At 44.3% G+C, this 19200-nt stretch overlaps 1 protein-coding gene across 9 annotated transcripts in view; it reads left to right on the top strand.

The window, feature by feature from the left end:
- Positions 1-13027: 13027 nt before the first annotated feature.
- RHOT1 (ras homolog family member T1) overlaps positions 13028-19200 on the top strand; it is a 68171-nt gene continuing 61998 nt past the window's right edge. For 4 of the 9 annotated variants that reach the window (XR_011468051.1, XM_070390424.1, XM_070390422.1 and 1 more), the window contains exon 1: positions 13030-13254. Coding sequence is in view for 7 of the 9 variants with exons in the window: in XM_070390424.1 (XP_070246525.1) it covers positions 13179-13254 (76 nt within the window). In the remaining 2 variants the exon portion in view is untranslated. Of the gene's footprint in view, positions 13255-13502; positions 13714-19200 lie in introns of those variants that run through there. The other 5 variants (XM_070390428.1, XM_070390419.1, XM_070390423.1 and 2 more) reach the window with 4 other exon arrangements.

A 19200-nucleotide genomic window follows, 5' to 3' on the forward strand; every position in this document is an offset into this window, starting at 1 on the left:
CTATCAAGCACACATTCAGTGGCTTCAAACAACACACATTTATAATCTCAACGCTTCTCTGGGCCAGAGTCAGGGTACGGCTTAGCTGAGGCTTCTCTTCTGGAGTCTTGAAAGCTGCAGTCAGAGTATGAACTGGGGCCGGTGACATGGAGGCTCCCCTGGGGAAGGACTTGCTTCCAAGCTCACGTGGTTGTTGGCAGCATTCAGTTCCTTGTGGGTTGTCGGACTGAGGACCCCAGTTCCTTACTCAGTGGGCCTCTGCAACATAGCTGCTTACTTCATCACAGCCAACGAGGGAGATCGTCTCCCAAAAGGTGGACATTCCCTCTTTTAAAAACTTTAATTTTTAAAAAAATTGTTAATTTTTAATGGAAGAGTAATTGCTTTATAATACTGGTTCGGTTTCTGCCATACATTCAAGAGGGAGGGGACATCTATATACCTGTGGCTAATTCATGTTGATGTGTGGTAAAGATGTTTTTTAATTTATTTAGTTTTGGCTGCGCTGGGTCTTCATTGCTGCGTGTGGTCTTCTCTAGTTGCGGTGCACAGGCTTCTCATGCAGTGGCTCCTCTTACTGTGGAGCACGGGCTCTCGGGCACAGGCTCAGTAGTTGTGGTTCATGGGCTGAGTTGCCTCATGAATTGTGGGATCTTCCCAGATCAAGGGATCGAACCAGTGTCCTCCGAGTTGGCAGGTGAATACTTAACCTCAGGAACACCAGGTCAGTCCCGACAAATCTTATGTAATGTAACCACACGGACATATAACCAACGCATCCCTTTGCCTTTGTCTGATTCTGTTGATTAGAAGCAAGTCAAGGGCCCTGCCCACATTTAGGGGTGGGGATTCACAAGAACATGAATACCAGGAAGTTGGGGGGGGTCCTTATAGTCTGGCCAGCACATGGTATCATCTCATACTTGATTTCCCCCATTTTTTAAGAATCATTTTATCCCATAACAGAATGGATAGAGAAAACTACACAAAACACATGTGCAACATAAGGAATAATCATTATTATTATTATTAAGCACCCTTTACACTTCAGGTCAAGAAATAAAACCCTGCGACCGACCCCAGAGGCTCTTTCCCCATTGCAGTTACAAAACCCTCTTTCCACCTGAAAGGCATCTTGACTTTTACAGTAATCACTTGCTTGCATTTCTTTAGAGTTTTAGCACCCAAACATGCATCTTTAGCATAAACTCAAAAAAAAACCCCCACAAACCCTGATATATCTTAACAGCTTTGTTGAGATATAATTTACGTACTATAAAATTCACCTACTTAAAGTGTACAAATCAATGTGTTTTAGTATATTTAGAGTTGTGAAACCATCACCATAATCTAATTTTAGAACATTTTCATCACTCCCCATAGAGAGAACCCTCATACCTACTAATAGTTGCTATGTCTTTGAAGTCACCTGATCTACAGCCTTCCCCTCCCTTTCTTCACCTTACAATCCATCTGTAGGCCCTCAGGTTGCATGAGCACCTGCTGGAGATGTGGAATCCATCTCTGTTGGACTGGGTTGAACAGAAAGTCCTGCCATACAAACCAGCCAGGCCACCTTTGGCGGTGCATTTCACCTCTTTGTCTTTCCCCTGTAAAATGGAGCTCATTATTATTGGCCCTTCCTTCTGTTCCTCAAAGGGTTGCAAAAGAATTAAAGTTATGGGCGAAGACGTTGGAAGGATGCCAGGGTGGTTATAGACATGACAACAATGACAGAACTATATTTTCTTTCTCTTTTTTTGGCCACGCCATGTGGGATCTTAGTTCCCTGACCTGGGATTGAACCTGTGCCCCCTGCATTGCAAGTGCAGAGTCTTAGCCACTGGACTGCTAGGGAAGTCTCAGAACTATACTTTCACATCCCCTACCTTGGTCTCTGGGGCTTCTCTGGTAGCTCAGCTGGTCAAGAATCCACCTGATGCAGGGGACCCCAGTTCAATTCCTGAGTCGGGAAGATCCCCTGGAAAAGGGATAGGCTACCCACTCCAGTATTCTTGGGCTTTCCTGGTGGCTCAGATGGTAAAGAATTCTGCAGTGTGGGAGACCTGGGTTCAGTCCCTGGGTTGCGGAGATCCCCTGGAGGAGAGCATGGCAACCCACTCCAGTATTCTTGCCTGGAGAATCCCCATGGACAGAGGAGCCTGGTAGGCTACAGTCCATGGGGGTCACAAAGAGTCGGACACGACTGAGCCATTAAGCACAGCAGAGCACCTGGTCTCCAACATCTTTAGATTCACACCTCATTTTCACACATGTTCTTGGAAACAGGAACACCAGAATTCTTCCCCCATGATCTACTCATTTGCTCTCTGAGCCTCATAAGCTACCCTGTGTGATGAGTATTATCACCTTTTGTTAACACTTGAGAGAGGAGAGTGGGGGCCTGGACCAACTTAGGGGTTTGGGCAGGATCAGTCAGCTGAGCATGGCAGATCTGGGAGCCGGCCCAGTGTTCCCACTCTCCAAGTCTCAAAGCTTAACATCCTTTGATAAGATCCTGGCTGAGACCCGGATCTGGCTGTCCACTTTGATAAGACACAGCACTGAAGCCACGAGATGCCCTTTCTTCCCTGGGCGTTGGCGTCAGGTCTCTAGTGGCCTCAAGCTCCTAAGCAGGGCCAGGGCCTCTCTCTCTGTGCCAAATGACCATTCAAAGGCTCTCTGTTCTCACTTCCTGTTTTGTGGAGCCTTTATTGACTCACCCAGAGTCACCTTGATGTTTGCCTTTCATTTTTTAAAAGAAGTATTTTATTCTACTTTATTATTTTTATTTGGCTGGGCTGGGTCTTAGTTGTGGTGGGTGGGATGTGCTACTTGCAGCACATGGGATCCAGTTCCCTGACCAGGGATGGAACCCAGGCCCCTGTGTTGGAAGCACGGAGTCCAAGCCACTGGTCCACCAGGGAAATCCCTGATGTTTGCCTTTTAAAACTTAGAATCTAAAGGCCAGAGTTTTAGCCTATTGAAGTCATTTGGTTAAATACCATCCTCTCAGGTGATTTGGACAATGGGGCCTTTGTCAGAGTGGGGTTTAATTCTTTGGTCACATGAGTTCCCCAAACTGCAGCCAGAGCACAAGAATTATAAAGGTGGGAATGAAGGTTATCATTTTTGGATTCTTTGCTTTTCTTTCAAGCTTTCTTTCTTTCTTTTTAAATATTTATTTGGCTTTGTGAGTTCTTAGTTGCAGCATGAGAGATCCAGTTCCCCGTGTGTGAGCGCTCAGTCGATTCAGTCTTCTCTGACTCTTTGCGACCCGTGGACTGTAGCCCACCAGGCTCCTCTATCCATGGGATTCTCCGGCAAGAATGCTAGAGTGAGTTGTCATGCTCTCCTCCAGGGGATCAAACCCGTGTCTCCTGCGGCTGCTGCATTGCAGGAGGATTCTTTACCGTTGAGCTACCAGGGAAGCTCCCAGTTCCCTGACCAGGGATCAAACCCAGGCCCTCCTGCATTGGGAGCTCCGAGTCCCAGTCACTGGATCACCAGGGAAGTCCCTTGCCTCGAGTTTTCTGTCAGCATATCCTTTCCATGCAGTGTGAAAAATATCAATCACACCCTTTTCTCAAACAAAACTGAAAATCCTACCCAGAAGAAGAACTGAAGTTGAAATGCCAGTGGATGAAGGACCGCTCACTCGGGTCTGCACTGTGTGGCGGAAGCATCCACCCAAGGACCAAGCCGGAAAGACTTCCCGTCGGGGACTCTGAAGGCAGCCGCTCACCCCATCTGGAGGTGTTTCAAACATCTAAGTGGTTGTTGACATGGTGGCTCAGACAGTAAAGGATCTGCCTGCAATGCAGGAGACCTGGGTTCGATGCCTGGGTTGGGAAGATCCCCTGGAGGGAGGGCATGGCAACCCACTCCAGTATTCTTGCCTGGAGAATCCCCATGGACAGAGGAGCCTGGCGGACTGCAGTCCAGGGCGTCACAAAGAGTCAGACAAGACTGACGACTGAGCGACTAAGCACAGCACAGCAGAATTTCCGGTTCCTGGAAGAACCACCTACTAAGGAGGAAGGCACCACCTTCTTAAGGCTCACAACAGCTCCTAATACAGTTATATCTATCTTGTTTTTTCTCCCTCAGGTACTTTTTTTTTTCTGGAAAAGTCTAATTTTTAAAAAAAATTATTACTTTTTGGCTGTGCTGGGTCTTCATTGCTGCACGGGCTTTTCTCTAGTTGCCACGAGCAGGGGTGGGGGTTACTCTCTAGGTTGCGGTGGGTGGGCTTCGCATTGCAGTGGCTTCTCTTGTTGCAGAGTGTGGGCTCTAGGGCTTCAGTAGTTGCAGCACGTTGACTCAGGAGCTGAGGCTCCTGGACTCTAGAGCACAGGTTCAATATTTGTGGCTCAGGGGCTTAGCTGCCCCGTGGCATGTGGGATCTTTTCAGATCAGGGGTCAAACCTGTGTCTCCTGCATTGGCAGGCGGATTCTTTACCACTAAACCACCATGGAAGCCCCAGGAAAGTTTAATTTGAAGACTTTATTTCCTAGCTGATTATAGAGACAAATCACAAAACGAAACAAAGCTGCTCTCTGGGAGACCTCTCAAGCTCCTCTGCTCTGTTGGAGAGAGAAGACCCTTCCCCAGGGGCACCTGGGGATTTTGACAGGAAAGGAAGAATCATCCCTGGTGTTTGCTCAGCTCCATCACCCCTACTTTGCTGAGCCGTTAGCCCCAAATTCATCCTTATTCAACCCTAAACACTGGGTCCTTCCAGACAACTGAAGTTTTCTTCCTTAATTATAAATACTTAGGTTATGCTGAAGATTTGTAACTTTTTCTTCCTAACCAGCCATAGGCTTTTTAAGGACAAGGTTTCTTAAGCTTCAGCCTTTCAGATGCCATGATTTTTGTTACATCTTCAAATCTCCTGTACCATTTTTTATTTAATATCTTTCCTAAACCAACTCACTTTTCCCTCTTCAGGTACATGGGTTTCAAAAGGAAACTTTAAAAAGTTGATATAAATGGAAACCAGAATCATATGTTTCAAATAGAGATAAGCGTAAATGTATGTTTCAAGGAAAACAAAACACTATAACTAGCTTGGAACCTTTGTCTTAAATTTCTGAAGTGTTCTCTGTCTCTCTCTGGCTCAAAAGGAGATTATCAGGTATTACAGATTTACTGAGGCTTTCATCTTGACTTAATCAGGATGGAACGATAATAGAGAAAAGAAAGGTTTCTGTCCACAAGACTTTAGTTTCTGCTGTCCCTACACCACTTATACACCTCGTCTTCTATCAGGTGATTCTAAGAGATTGATCTGGTGCAATATGGAAGATTGTGCTCAGTGAAAATTTTCACCTTTATTCTTCAAAGTAAATACACCCTGGGGGCAGAAAACTTATGGCTTTGGTCAGTGACATCTCCAGGACTCAATGTCTGGGCGTTGCCACGGGAGCTTTTCCGGTGCAATTGTACCTTCCCTACAATTAGTCACCAAGTTCTGATCCTAGCTTCTGCCTTCTCAAGGCATCTCAACTCTGCCCTCCAACTCTTCCCTCTGCATCTGTGCTCTCGTTCAGACTCTCATCCCTTCTCTCCAAGATTATTTTAATTCGAGTTCCTCCATCTCTAGTGAGGAGCCCTCTCCCCATCTATTCTCATTCTAATGTGAACTTTCCAAAATGGGAGTTAGATCATGTCACTCCCCAGCTTATAACTCCTGGGTGCTCCTTAAAGCCTCCTAAAATAGAAAGTTCTGCTTCCTGTCTCTGTTCTCACCTACCTCGCCCCCATTTCCTGTCATCTCCCCAGATACAACGTCCTGCCCAGCTTCCTCCTGTATGTCACATCATATACTTTTGCAATTGCAGTTTGCTTGGCCTGGAGTCTCTCTCTCATCCCCTTGGCCAGAGTTGAAAACTGTTTACCCGGAGTGGATCTGGTTTCTACCAAGGGGACTGGAGTCTCTCACTGTCACTGTGTCTAACATGGTGATGTGTGCGTGTATACCGAGTTTAGCTCAGATCAAAGCTGACGCACTAATTGTAGAAGAAGTTACAGGAAGGCCACTCAGGCTAAAATCATAGTCATTTTCCTAGGAGCTTGATGGGGATATTTGCAGTTTTTCTGGGTTAAGGCATTGTGTTGCCTTGGAGGCTGTCTGTGAACACAGCCAGGCAAGGGGAGCGGATTACTAGAAGTGGGACAGTCACACAAGTCTGGCTGGTTTTGGCTAGGGGTGGGATGGGGAGAGAGGAAGTACAAAGAGATTTATATTATGAGATGCTACCTCTCATGAAAGGTTTTCAAAAAAAGGCAGTTTGGGCTGATGGGAGAATGATTTGAAGATTCTGGTGAGAAAGATGAATGCCCAGACTTCCTTATCCACAACTTGCCCACCGTGATCGTCTGTGTTGCTCATTACTGCTTCCTTAGAACCTAGTACAGAGCAGTGCACATGGTGGACGCAATAAATATTTGTTAAATCATTTTATAAACACGATATCCTACATTTTGTACAGGCTAAGTTGCGTCCGACTTTTTGCAAATCTATGGACCGTAGCGGCCAGACTCCTCTGTTCATAGGATTCTCCAGGCAAGAATGCTGGAGTGGGTTATCATGCCCTTCTTCAGGGGATCTTCCCGACCTAGGGATCCAACCTGCGTCTCTTAATGTTTTCTGCATTGGCACGCAGGGTCTATACCACTAGCGTCACCTGGGAAGCCCTGATATCCTACAATAATGTCTCACTTAAAGCACTGCTATTTTTCCAAATATTTCTATTAGTTTTATATAAAAGATGTTATTAATGTTGACATTTTACAAGAGATGATTGTACTAAAAATTAATTCCTAATCTTTAGCATGTTTTCTCTTTCCTTTGAACTCTCATCTTTTATGTACATCTTTAGCACGTTTTCTCTTTCCTTTGTACTCTTATCTTTTATGTACATCATTGTTTTTTAGTTGCACTAGGTCTTCCCTGCTGTACGTGGACTTTCTCCAGCTGCGGCGAGCAGCGACTGTTCTTTGTTGTGGTGCATGGGCTTCTCATTGCAGTGGCTTCTCTTGTTGCAGAACATGGGCTCTAGGCGCCCTGGCTTCAGCAGTTGCAGCACCGGTGCTCAGCAGTTTCAGCGTGCGGCTCCAGAGCACGCAGGCTTTAGTAATTGTGGCACACGGGCTCAGTAGTTGTGGCTCTAGGGCGCAGGCTCAGAAAAGCACAGGGCTAGTTACTCTACAGCATGTGGGATCTTCCCAGAACATGCAATGAACCCGTGTACCCTGCATTGGCAGGCAGATTCTTATCTACTGTGCCCCCAGGGAAGTCCCATCCATTAGTTTTTAATTACCCGATTAATAGCTGTGCATGCCTGCAAAAGTTCAAAATTGCAAAGGTGTGGAGGGTAAAAGTTATAGAAATACATGTTATACTTAGTTTTTAAATAGTTGTAATTGTATAAATGATTTTATATTCCTATTTTTTCACTTATTTTGTGAATTCTTTTCTATGTCTTTGATAGGCATTAGTTTTTCCTTTGCCATTTAAAAATTTTTTTAAAAATGTGAAAATATGATAATACATTTACAGGAGACTTGGAAAATATAGAACAAAGTAACATATAGTCCCACTATATATTAAAATTATTTTTGAAGTAGATGAATTAAGATGCCATTAGTTTTAATGACTGCAAAATTTCCAGTAATTTTATGTCATACTTAATTTAGCTATTCTTCACAATTGTATATTTTTCCACTTTCTACTACTGTGTAATGATGCTATAAATAGAATAGGTGTACGTAGATGGGTGGCACTAGCAGTAAAGAACCTACCTGCCAATACACAAGACATGAGATGTGGTTTCCATCCCTGAGTCAGGAAGATGCCCTAGAGGAGGGCATGGCAACCCACTCCAGTATACTTTCCTGGAGAATCCCATGGACAGAGGAGCCTGGAGGCTACAGTCCATGGGGTTGCAAAGACTCAGACATGACTGAGCAACTAACACACACACACACACACACACACACACACACACACATACCAAACAATGGCTTCCCAGGTGGCGCAGTGGTAAAGAATCTGCCTGCCAATGCAGGAGATGCAAGAGACAGGGGTTCAATCCCTGGGTTGGAAAAATCACCTGGAGGAGGAAATGGCAACCCAGTTCAATATTCTTGCCTGGAGAATCCCACGGACAGAGGACCTCAGAGTTGGACATGACTGAAGTGACTTAGCATGCATGCATAATGTATAGATATATATTTCTTCTTTTAGATTATTTGCTTGGAATATATTTACTTGTGGTAATTTCTTTGCAGAGATAAGCAAGTTGTAATTTTACTATTGTACAGAATTCTTTGTTTTGTGGAAATGGCTTGTGGCCTAAATTTTTTTTGAGAATCACTGGTTGGCATAGATAACAAGTCAGCACAAATTTTAATGTCTCTGCAGTAATTAAAAATTATATTAAATGCACTTTTGTCATTCAGAGTTTACAATTTGCGCAGGCAGGCTAATCAATTTGCCCTTAGAAAGATAAGGCAAATCAGCAAATGAATCCCAAATTTAAAAATGCACTTGCTGGGTTTCCTTGGTGGCTTAGTGGTAAAGCCTCCACCTGCCAATGCAGGAGACATGGGTTCAATCCCTGGTCCGGGAAGGTCCCACAGGCAGCAGAGCAACTCAGCCGGAGCACCACAACTGTTGGGCCTGTGCTCTAGAGCCCAGGAACCTTAACCATTGAGCCCACATACTCGCATGCCCGCAAGCCCGTGCTCTGCAAAAAGAAAAGCCACTGTAGTAAGAAGCCTTCACAACGCAATGAAGAGTAGCCACTGCTCGCTGCAACTAGAGAAAAGCCCGAACAGCAACACACACCCAGCACAGCCAAAAATAAATAAATACATAAAATTATTTTAAAAATCCATGTATTCTAAAAAAATAAGTAAATATTAAAAAATGCAGTTGTTAAAGATGATATATGAACATGTCCCATATGTTAAGTAATGTGATAAATGTTTTATTGAATTATTTAATTCTCAAAGAGCTCTATGAACTAATTTTGCTGATGGAGTTTTTCAGAGAGGTTATGTAGCTTGTCTAATATTGTACAGGTAGCCAAGTACTGGAGATGAAATGTAGACTCCAGAGCTCATGCTCTTAACCTTGACATGAGGGAATTCAGGCCACCTGGGGGGCAAGAAGGTCTGAGAGTCTTCTCGATATCAATTATCTCTTAATCAAGAGTGTTTTTACAATATTATCTGAAAGCTTGAGAAAATTCAAAAGAAAACTGGATGCAACCTCATCACAAGATGAGGCTCTTGTCTGGAAAAATATCCTCTTAGTATGGTTAATTATAATCAAATATCTTTTTAAAGTCATGGTGCTGAATGATGTCTCTTTTGGCCAAATTAAACAAATAGAATCCACATCCTCTGGAGACCAATCCATGTGACTATGCAGAGGACATAGATGTTTGACCAATGAGTCAAGAACAAGTGCATTCAAAGCTAAGATAACAGATTTACTCTGTTATCGAGTTATTAGACTTTTCTGCTCTGCCAGAGCAACTTGGCAGGAAAAGAGGAAGTCTTCCTGGAAGAAACAGGAGACACGAGTGGAGACGGATGCCACTTTGGGTTTAATTTGAGAGCTCAAAGATAGATGGATCTGAAGAGTGGGACCAATGCCAACCCATCTTATTTGGCTTCCTGCCCAGGACTGTGTCTAACTCACCCTCAGAGACCAGCCTCCTGTTCCACGCAGTGTCAGTCATTTAACACACACTATCTTCTACCCAGCAGGCCTGCCCAGTAGCCCTGGGCGTTCCACTGTCCTGAATCTCAGAGAAAGGCTATGTTGCAAGTTCCTTCTTTGATAGGTATGAAAGATGGAGCCTCTTATCTCTTGGGAAAGTACTTTGTTCAGACTTTCCAGTGTCCCCTTCACAGTTGAGGAGCCATGGAGTTTGTCTTGTGAAGGCAGAACTGCTTCCCAGCATTCCAGAGGAAAATTCCACCAGTGCCTTCTAGATACCAATCTGTTCTCTTGGCTTTATCCAATCTACTTAATATCCAGTCATCAATCTACAATATCCCAACTGTAAATTCCACTGCCAACAACTCCATTTTCTGACTTCTATTTTGCTGCAGTGTGGGTCATGGTGTGGCTCAGTCCTCAGGCTCAGAAAGTTGTACAGAAGCACTTTTCTGACGAGTTATTTTATTTATTCAGCATTTGTGTATATTATAGACCATGTTTCAGACATTCTTTGAAGCATTTTCCTATTATATTCACTCATTTAATCTTTGTAACAATCTCATGAAGTGTTATTTCCATTTGGCAGATGAGGCTTAGAGAAGCTTAAGCAATTTGCCTGACGATGCACAGCTAGGAATCGGTAAAGCCGAGGTTCAGACTTAGGCAGGCAGATTCCAGAGTCCCTGATTTTAATCACTGAGCTATGCTGTTTGCAAGAGAACTTCAGAGTGGCCCCTGATGAATGTCTGTTAGCATAGGAGAAGGGCATAAAGCTCAAGGCAAGGCAGGAGGCCAAAGCTTCAGAAGTATAGCTGATTGGGAGATGGGAAGGGATGGTAAAAAGGAAACTTACATTGCTTGAGAGGCACACTCTGGCTTGTCAGGCTCCCCACTCCCACTAATTAGGGACTGTTGCTATTCTTTTATAACAAACCATTAGTCCTTGCCGGAGAAGGCAATGGCACTTCACTCCAGTACTCTTGCCTGGAAAATCCCATGGATGGAGGCGCCGGGAAGGCTGGAGTCCATGGGGTTGCTGAGGGTCGGACACGACTGAGCAACTTCCTTTTCACTTTTCACTTTCATGCATTGGAGAAGGAAATGGCAACCCACTCCAGTGTTCTTGCCTGGAGAATCCCAGGGACGGGGGAGCCTGGTGGGCTGCCGTCTATGGGGTCGCACGGAGTCGGACACGACTGAAGCGACTTAGCAGCAGCAGCAGCAGTCCTTTCCAGTAAATAGGCAAGACGAATTAATGAGTGGAGGAAAGTGAGGAGGTGGAGATGATAGAGCAGAAGGGCCATCAGCAATAGGAGATGGAGGGCAAGCTGCAATTTCACTCACGCCTGACCTTGATGGCACAGGTTCTGGTGCCTTGCTGGATGCAATTCCATGTACCCTCTTGAAATAAATGATCCAGTGATATCTGGGTAGTAGGTCTTTTTTTTTCCATCCTAGATGACACGGTAGCACTGGATTGCATTCTGAATGGGTGTTGTAACATTTGTGTGCTGTTCCACATTTGGGTCCAGTGAGTCGAAAACTAACAGCGCCTCCTTAAATAAAGAAAAATCCCCCTGCCATTTACTGCGCTGGGACTCTCTTCAGTGTGAACACTTGTTCCCATCTTTGAAAGTTCTCAACTTGAAGGTTCACATGTAGAGGACTTACTGTACTAAAAATTCTGAGGAATACTTTCCTCTGAAAAAGCAGGCCATCAGGCCTTGTGAAGTTCATCTTATTTGCCTCCATCCTGGAATATGACTCATTACCTCCCAGTGAGCAGAGAGTGTGTCTTTCCTGTCTTCCTCCTTATATCACAGAGTGATTTTTGGAAGGGCTCCCACCCCTATGCTCCTTAGGGATATCATATGCATAAGACAGAGAAATACTATTGTAAACATAACAATGAATTTGCCTCAAAACCTACAGATTTCAACTTTTCAGTGAGTTTTATGACAGTAATGACCTCGAGATTACAGAGCAAGTACTGTGAGTCTGGCAAATGCTTGACATATATTATCTTTATTCTTCACAACCACCCAAGGTGGTAGGTACTATTATCATTATTGACATGTTACAGAAGAAGGGGCAGTCTTGGAGAAGTAAAAGAGCTTACTCAAGATCACATAACTATCAGGTGATGGGCTCTGGATATAAACCCATGCAGTTTGCCAGCATGGTCTTAACGGCTGCACCAGACCACAAGGCTTCTCTTAGGAGAAAAGAGAGTTGGTATAATGTACACGTCATTTCCTTTAAAAAATTCATTTTCAGGGACTTCCCTGGCCATCCAGTGGTTAAGATTCCACTCTCCCACTGTAAGGGGCATGGGTTTGATCACTGATCCGGGAATTATGATCCTGTATACCAGCATACCATGGCCAAAAAAACCCAAAAAATCATTTTGTAATATTTAACATAGTAAAAAAAGAATATTATGCTTAGTGTTTCTTCATTTATTCTAGATACCTCTCTAGCTATCATCTCCCACTGTATTCCAAGTTCTGTTCAAGCATTAGACATATAGCAACAAATTCCTCCGGATGGAGAAAGTCAGAAGAAATTAAGGCAATGTTAGACAAATCAATAAAAGTTTATTCAGTGCCACCTATATGCCCAGTACGGTGCTGGGCAAACCTATGTAAAGAGAAGTGTCAGAAGACCCTGCCTAAAGTAAACCATACACAGAGAGGAAAAACATTTAGTTTGGTTACAAAGAAATGAAGCTTTTTACACTGAAAGCGTAGAAACTAACCTCATTATTTAGAATCATATTTTATAAACATCACAGGTAAAAAGCAGCTAGGATGGGGGACTTTGGGTAGTGGAAAGGGCTCGATCTTGGGAGTCAATCAAGCACTTTCCGAGGGCTTTGGCCAGTAAGGTGGGGGAATACTGCTGAAAACCAGGTAGACAGGTCGCTGCTCACCTGAAGCTTATAGTCATTCTAGTGAGAATATTCCCGCCCCGAGTCACACTGCCAAATTCTAGCTATCTGACCTTGAGCGAGGAACTTCTCCTGCCCCTGTTCTGTAAAAGAAATGGGGTCAAGACTAGCGACTCTGCCACTCAGATTCCGGGTCCAAAGCTTATCCTGACCGGTGTTCCCCGAGGAGAGTGGGTGAGACTCCCGGGCGAAGCGCTGCGGCTCACGGCACAGCTGGGGCGCAGCTGCGGGACGGAGAGCGTTCGCGTTCCGAAACCGCTTGTCCCTCGCGGCGCCCCGTCCTCCCTGCCGCCGCGGCAGAGCCGGAGGAGGCGGAGCCGGCGCCTTCCCGGCTCTCGAGCGGGGAAGCTGCTGAGGAGGCGGCGCGGCGGGCCCGGGCGGCCGAGGCTCGGGAGGGGCGGCGTGGGGAGGCTGGCAGGCGGCGCCGGCGGGGCGGGGAGAGCGGCGCGGCGGGCTGGGCGCTCCCGGCGAGAGGAGTCCGCTCCATGCCTGCGGGCCGAGGCCGGCCCCTACGAGCCGCAGACATGAAGAAAGACGTGCGGATCTTGCTGGTGGGAGAACGTGAGTCCCCGCGCGCCGGGGGGCTGGCCGCGGCCGCCGCAGCCCCTGCCGCCCCGCTGCCCTCTCCTCCGCGCCCCCGGGCCTCCCAGCTCCTCGGCTCTTCTCTTTCGGCTGCGGCCCTCGACCTCTCTCCTCCCCGGGGCCCTCTTGAGACCTCCCTCCCCGGTCCCACCGTCGTGTTCCACCCCCCCAGCCGCGTCTCCATTAGCCCCTGACCGCCCGGCCTCATTCGTCCGAAGGTCTTCGCCTCCTTTCCCACTTGGAATCCTTTCCTCCCGGGCCTCCCCGTTTCCGAGGCCGCCTCCTCTCAAGCCCTCTCGTCTTCCGCGGAGATTCCTCTGTCCCCGCCAGGCAGGTGCTGGAACAGGCAGGCAGACGGGCGGCCAATTGGAATGGCGTGAAGCGGCTCTCCCGGGGAAGCCAGGGGAGGGCTGCAGGACTGGGCGACTTGCGGGCAAGGTCAGGTGTCTCTGCCTGTTTTTGCGCTCGCAGTCTCCCTCCCTCTAGACATTGTAAGACGCGGAGCATTTTTTAAAACGATCTTTGCTCTTTGCATTGCAATCACTGGGTATTTTCCTCAAAAACGTACTCTGAAGTTCAAGTTATGCAAGTGTTCAATGAATGGTTATCTGAGGAGGGTCCGTCTGTTGAGAGAATTATTGTAACACTGAAGTCTAGTTGCCCTCATCTTTTAAAACATTATTGTAATAGAATACAATAGAATCAAACTTGGTAGTTAATTTTAAAATAACGGGCACACATGAGACCCAAATAGACCAACATACGTGACCCCCGCCCCCAACCTTGAGATTCATAGATTTCACTTTTGAAGATGTAGTAAAGGAAGCATGTCTTCACTGACTTGGGGACAGAACAGCAGGGACTGCTTGATATCTGTTGTGCAAGGTACATGACTCAATTGGTAGGACTAAAATAAGAAAGCGGGCTGGGGAGGACTGGATTGTTTGTTTTGAAAGTACATTTGGTAATGCTCTGGTTTTCCCAGGTGTCTCAGTGGTGAAGAATCCACCTGCCAAGCGGAGACACAGGTTCAATCCCTAGGTCAGGAAGATCCCTTGGAGAAGGAAATGGCAACCCACTCCAGTATTCTAGCCTGGGAAATCCCATGGACAGAGGAGCCTAGTAGGCTATAGTCCATGGGGTCACAAAGAGTCAGACACAACAGTGGAAAAACAAGTTAAGGCCCTACCATTGCTTGCTTTGAAACTTTCTTTTCTGAACTCCCCTTCCATTCTAGAGTAGCTCCTCCAGGTCACTGTGATGCTCTCCAAGGAAGAAAACTAACATTAACATACTTTTACTCTCTTCTGTAGTGTTCTTTGCTGTTCATTGAAATCCTTGTTCACCTGCTGTTGAATCAATAGAAATTTTCCTTTAGAATCAAAATTTAGAAGTAAGCTTAGCCAGACACAGTTTACTTTTTGGTTTGCAGCTGTGAATTTTAGTTTTAATTTAAACCACATATGTATCTCAATCTGTGTTGTGCATGGACTTCCTTGAAAAAGTTCAGGAAGATGATTCATGTTGATGCATTTGGAGCAAGATAGGGAAAGTAGTGAGTAGATGATGGGCTGAAAACTGCTGCTTGAAAGACAATTTTTTTTTTTTTTTAAGCAGAAATTCTCTCTTGGTTTTAGTATTGAATTTAGCAATTACATGTAATCCTTAGTCTGTAAAGTATCTAAATGGAAATGCTATACATATGTAAGATACATGGTCAGCTTTAGGACATTTAAGTTAAGATGTTAACAGTGTTATTTATGGGGGTGGTTTAGTTGCTAAGTTGTGTCTGACTTGCAACCCCGTGGACTGTAGCCCGCCAGGCTCCTCTATCCCTGGGATTTCCCACCAGGTAAGAATAAAGCCTTCATTTCTGAGGAAGATATTTTTCTTAAAGAAAATAGTACCAAAAGCTTTAGGCCAGATATCATATATACATGATTTTTTCCCCACGTTTAAGAATACTAGAAAGAGTTATACTTATTTGAAATATGTAATTTCAGTTAATTACATTAAAGGCTTGTATCCTGGGGGAAATGAGTGAAACATTACTTTTGGAGATTTAATATATCTTGATAGCTGCTTAGCCTAAATGTAAATGCTAGATAAACAGTGTGACCAAGACTTTTATTTTTTGGGCCCACTGTGCAGCATGTGGGATCTTAGTTCTCTGATCAGGGATCAAACTCATGCTCCCTGCATTGGAAGCATGGTGTCTTAGCCACTGGACCACCAGGGAAGTCCCAGGACTGTTTTAATACTGGTCCGATACACAGATTTATCAGAAATAATAATTCTGTTGTATTTTTAAGATGGTTCAGTTCAGTCGCTCAGTTGTGTCTGACTCTGCGACCCCATGGACTGCAGCACGCCAGGCTTCCCTGTCCATCACCAACTCCCTGAGCTTGCTCAAACTCATGTCCATTGAGTGAGTGATTCCATCCAGCCATCTCATCCTCTGTTGTCCCCTTGTCCTCCTGCCTTCAGTCTTTCCCAGCATCAGGGTCTTTTCCAATGAGTCAGTTCTTCGCATCAGGTGCCCAAAGTATTGTACTTAAGATGGTTAACTAAGGGAAATAGGAAAAGAAAAGAAAAAGGAACATTGTCTCTCTTGTTATTGTTTCTCTATCACTTGAGTACGTTTTATTGCTGTCAGTGTCAGTTCCTGCACCACACAGCAGCAATGTCATTCACTGAGGCTCCCAAATACTTGTGAGTGGTTTCAGCAGTCTGTTGGCTTAACCTGTACTGTACTCTAGAGGTGAAATGGATCTTTTCTTGGCCCATCCAGAATTTGGATTCTGAGCCAACAAGGTTTTAACACTAACTAGTTGCTTAATGCCTATTGACTGCTTAGATCAGAAAACCTAGGCTGTCTATAAATATTAAAGTGTTTATTTGCAAAGAAAGCCAAAGTATTTTTAAGTATCTTCTTTACCTTAATTATTGAGCATATTGAATACTATTCAGGCCAAATTAAAAGTCAAATACCATTCTTTAAACAGCCTTTAAAACTAAGCAACCACACAAAGCTTAGTTTTTCAGGTTATAACTTTTCATAATCAATTTCATTGGCCAGAATTTGCATTTAGCTAGATTTGCATTAGTATGCTTGACAAATGTCCTTGTTATAGTATGAGGAATGAGCCTTATTAACCTTTTATCCAAAACATGTATCTACATTAAAAGTACACAGGGTAGTCTTAGTTTTAGTGGCCTTGTTTTAAATTAAACTGAGATATATTGGTCTTCTGGTCAAATTAATTAAGAAAGGGGAACTGTTGTCCTCTTTTTAAATAAATCTGGTAGCTCTTTTTTGTCTAACTGCTTAGTTTATCATCAAAACCTCTGCCAAACTAGCTCAAGCTTTGGTTGGCTCTGGCCTAGGCTTTTGTAACATCTCCTTAACTGGTGTCCCTGCTTCTAATTTCGTCCATTCTCCATGTAGCAGACAAGAGTCATCTTTAAAAAATATCTCAGATCCTGTTACCCAGGTTAAAAATTCTCTGATGATTTCTACTTTCACTTAGAATAAAAGCCATTACACTTTTTAAAGCAGGCCTAACGAAGTCTTTCACAAGCTGGCCCTTGCTTTGCTCTTGTACTACTCTCTCCTGTAGTTTGCTTTCTCTGCAGGAAGGCTCTGACCCAGGCGTTATCCCTCCTCCCTTGCATACGTGTTCACTTTTTGTTGTTGCTGTTGTTGCTTGGGCTGGAAGGTAAGCTTCATAAAGACCGTGGATTTGTGTTGTTTATTGCCATTTCCCCGGGGCCTAGAATAGGCCTGGCACAAAGTAGGCACTCAAATAATAGGCCTGGCACAAAGTAGGCACTCAAATAGTTGTTGAAAGAATGATAGAGTTCAAGCTAGTTTATTTAGACTCTGTTTCCTAAACCACTCCTCTTAGTCATAAAAATGTGATCATTCTCCTTTCTTAAAATCAAATCTGCTGTGGTTATTGTTAGGATTTGAAGGGGCGCATTCATCCAGTCTCTTGTTCCATGTTCTTAGCCTTATTTTGTTGGGGGAGATTCCTGTGTTCTGGCAATGCCATGTCTAGTTCATGTCTTGGCTGCCAGGAATTGTAGTCCTTGCCAAAAGAGGTCAGCTTCTCCTTGAACCAGCAGAGGCCATTTAGAGGTTTGAAGTAGTTAGAGAAAGATTCTTTAGGTATAAGAGTCAAAGAGACTTCAGGAATAAGCTAGTATTTATTTTAGAGAAAGACTTTCAGCGATCCTTTTTAAAACCACATTGCTCTCCATTCTGTTCATTGTTAGAATGACATTTACAGATTAAACTGCTCCAGTTTTAATTATACTGTGTCTGGGTGATAGATACTCAATGCAGTATGGTGCCTACTATCATCTGGGTGATTGGCCACAGAAAGTCCAGTCTGCTAGGTTGGTGCAAATGTAATTGGGGTTTCGGACAGTGAATTTTAAATCATTATAGCTAGGCTCAACCACATCTTTATTAATCAAAATAGGAACCATTACAATCAACACATTTTTGCCAATGAGAAATAAGTTGATTTATTCCTGAAGCATAAAAATCCATGCTTTGGGATTCAGCAAACTCTTGGAAAGCATTTTCTGCCTCCTGCTGGTTGTGAAAGTGTTTTCCCTGCAAAAAAAGTTGTCAAGATGCTTGAAAAAGAGGTAGTAGTTTGGCGAGAGGTCAGGTGAATATGGTGGATAAGGCAAAGCTTCGTAGCCCAGTTCATTCAACTTTTAAATACAGTATTGGTTGTGCGACGTGCAGTCAGGTGTTGTCAGGAAGAATTGGGCCCTTTCAGTTGACCGGTGCTAGCTGCAGGTGCTGCAGTTTTCGGTGCGTCTCATTGGTTTGCTGAGCGTCCTTCTCCATTGTAATGGTTTTGCGGGGATCCAGAAAGCTATCGTGGATCAGATGGGCAGCTGACCACCAAACAGTGACCATGACCTTTTTCTGATGCAACTTTGGCTTTGTGGAGTGCTTTGGAGCTGCTTCTTGGTCCAGCCACTGAGCTGGTCATTGCAGGTTGTTATATACAATCCACTTTTTGTTGCATGTCACAATCTGATTAAGAAATGGTTTGTTGTTGTGTAGAATAAGAGAAGACAACACTTCAAAATGACAATTTTTTTGATTTGTGGTCAGCTCATGGGATACCCACTTACTGAGTTTTTTCGCCTTTCCAATTTGCCTCAAATGCGGAATGACCATAGATCGGTCCATGTTGAGTTCTTCAGCAGCTTCTCATGTAGTCATAAAAGGATCAGCTTCGTGATATTCTCAATTGGTTGTCAACTTCTGATGGCTGGCCACTGCGCTCATCTTCAAGGCTCTCATTTCTGTTGCAAATTTCCTTGAACCACCACTGCGCTGTATGTTCGTTAGCAGCTTCTGGGCCAAATGTGTTGATGTTGTGAGTTGTCTCCACTGTTTTACGACCCATTTTGAACTTGAATAAGAAAATCGCTTTTTGTCTAACATCATTTCCCTAGTCTAAAATAAATATAAAATAAACAGCAAGTAATTGGTCATTAGCAAAAACTCATAAAGCGAGAAATGTGCATTAAAATGGTGTATAACATAACCACGTTTAAGAATATATTCCAGTATCAAATGGCAGAATTCTACAGTGCAAAACCGCAATTACTTTTGCACCAACCTAATACATAGTCTGTTTTGTTTATATAGAGTCTCTTCTATATCCTCCTTATGCATGTACTGAGACTTGTTTTCTGCTGTCTTTTCTGCTCTTCTGGCGCCAGTTGGGCACTAGTGTTGGTGGAGTTTGAAGGAGAGGGATAGACCACGGCATTTGTCCTTCTGCAGCTGACATTGTCTGCATATATGGTCAATGAAATTTTCTTTTGGAACAGTGCTCAGCTATTTCCCCAAATGCTAAAGTTTTGCAGTTTAAATTACAACTTCATCCG

Source organism: Bos mutus, chromosome 19 (assembly GCF_027580195.1).
Source record: "Bos mutus isolate GX-2022 chromosome 19, NWIPB_WYAK_1.1, whole genome shotgun sequence".
NCBI lineage: Eukaryota > Metazoa > Chordata > Mammalia > Artiodactyla > Bovidae > Bos > Bos mutus.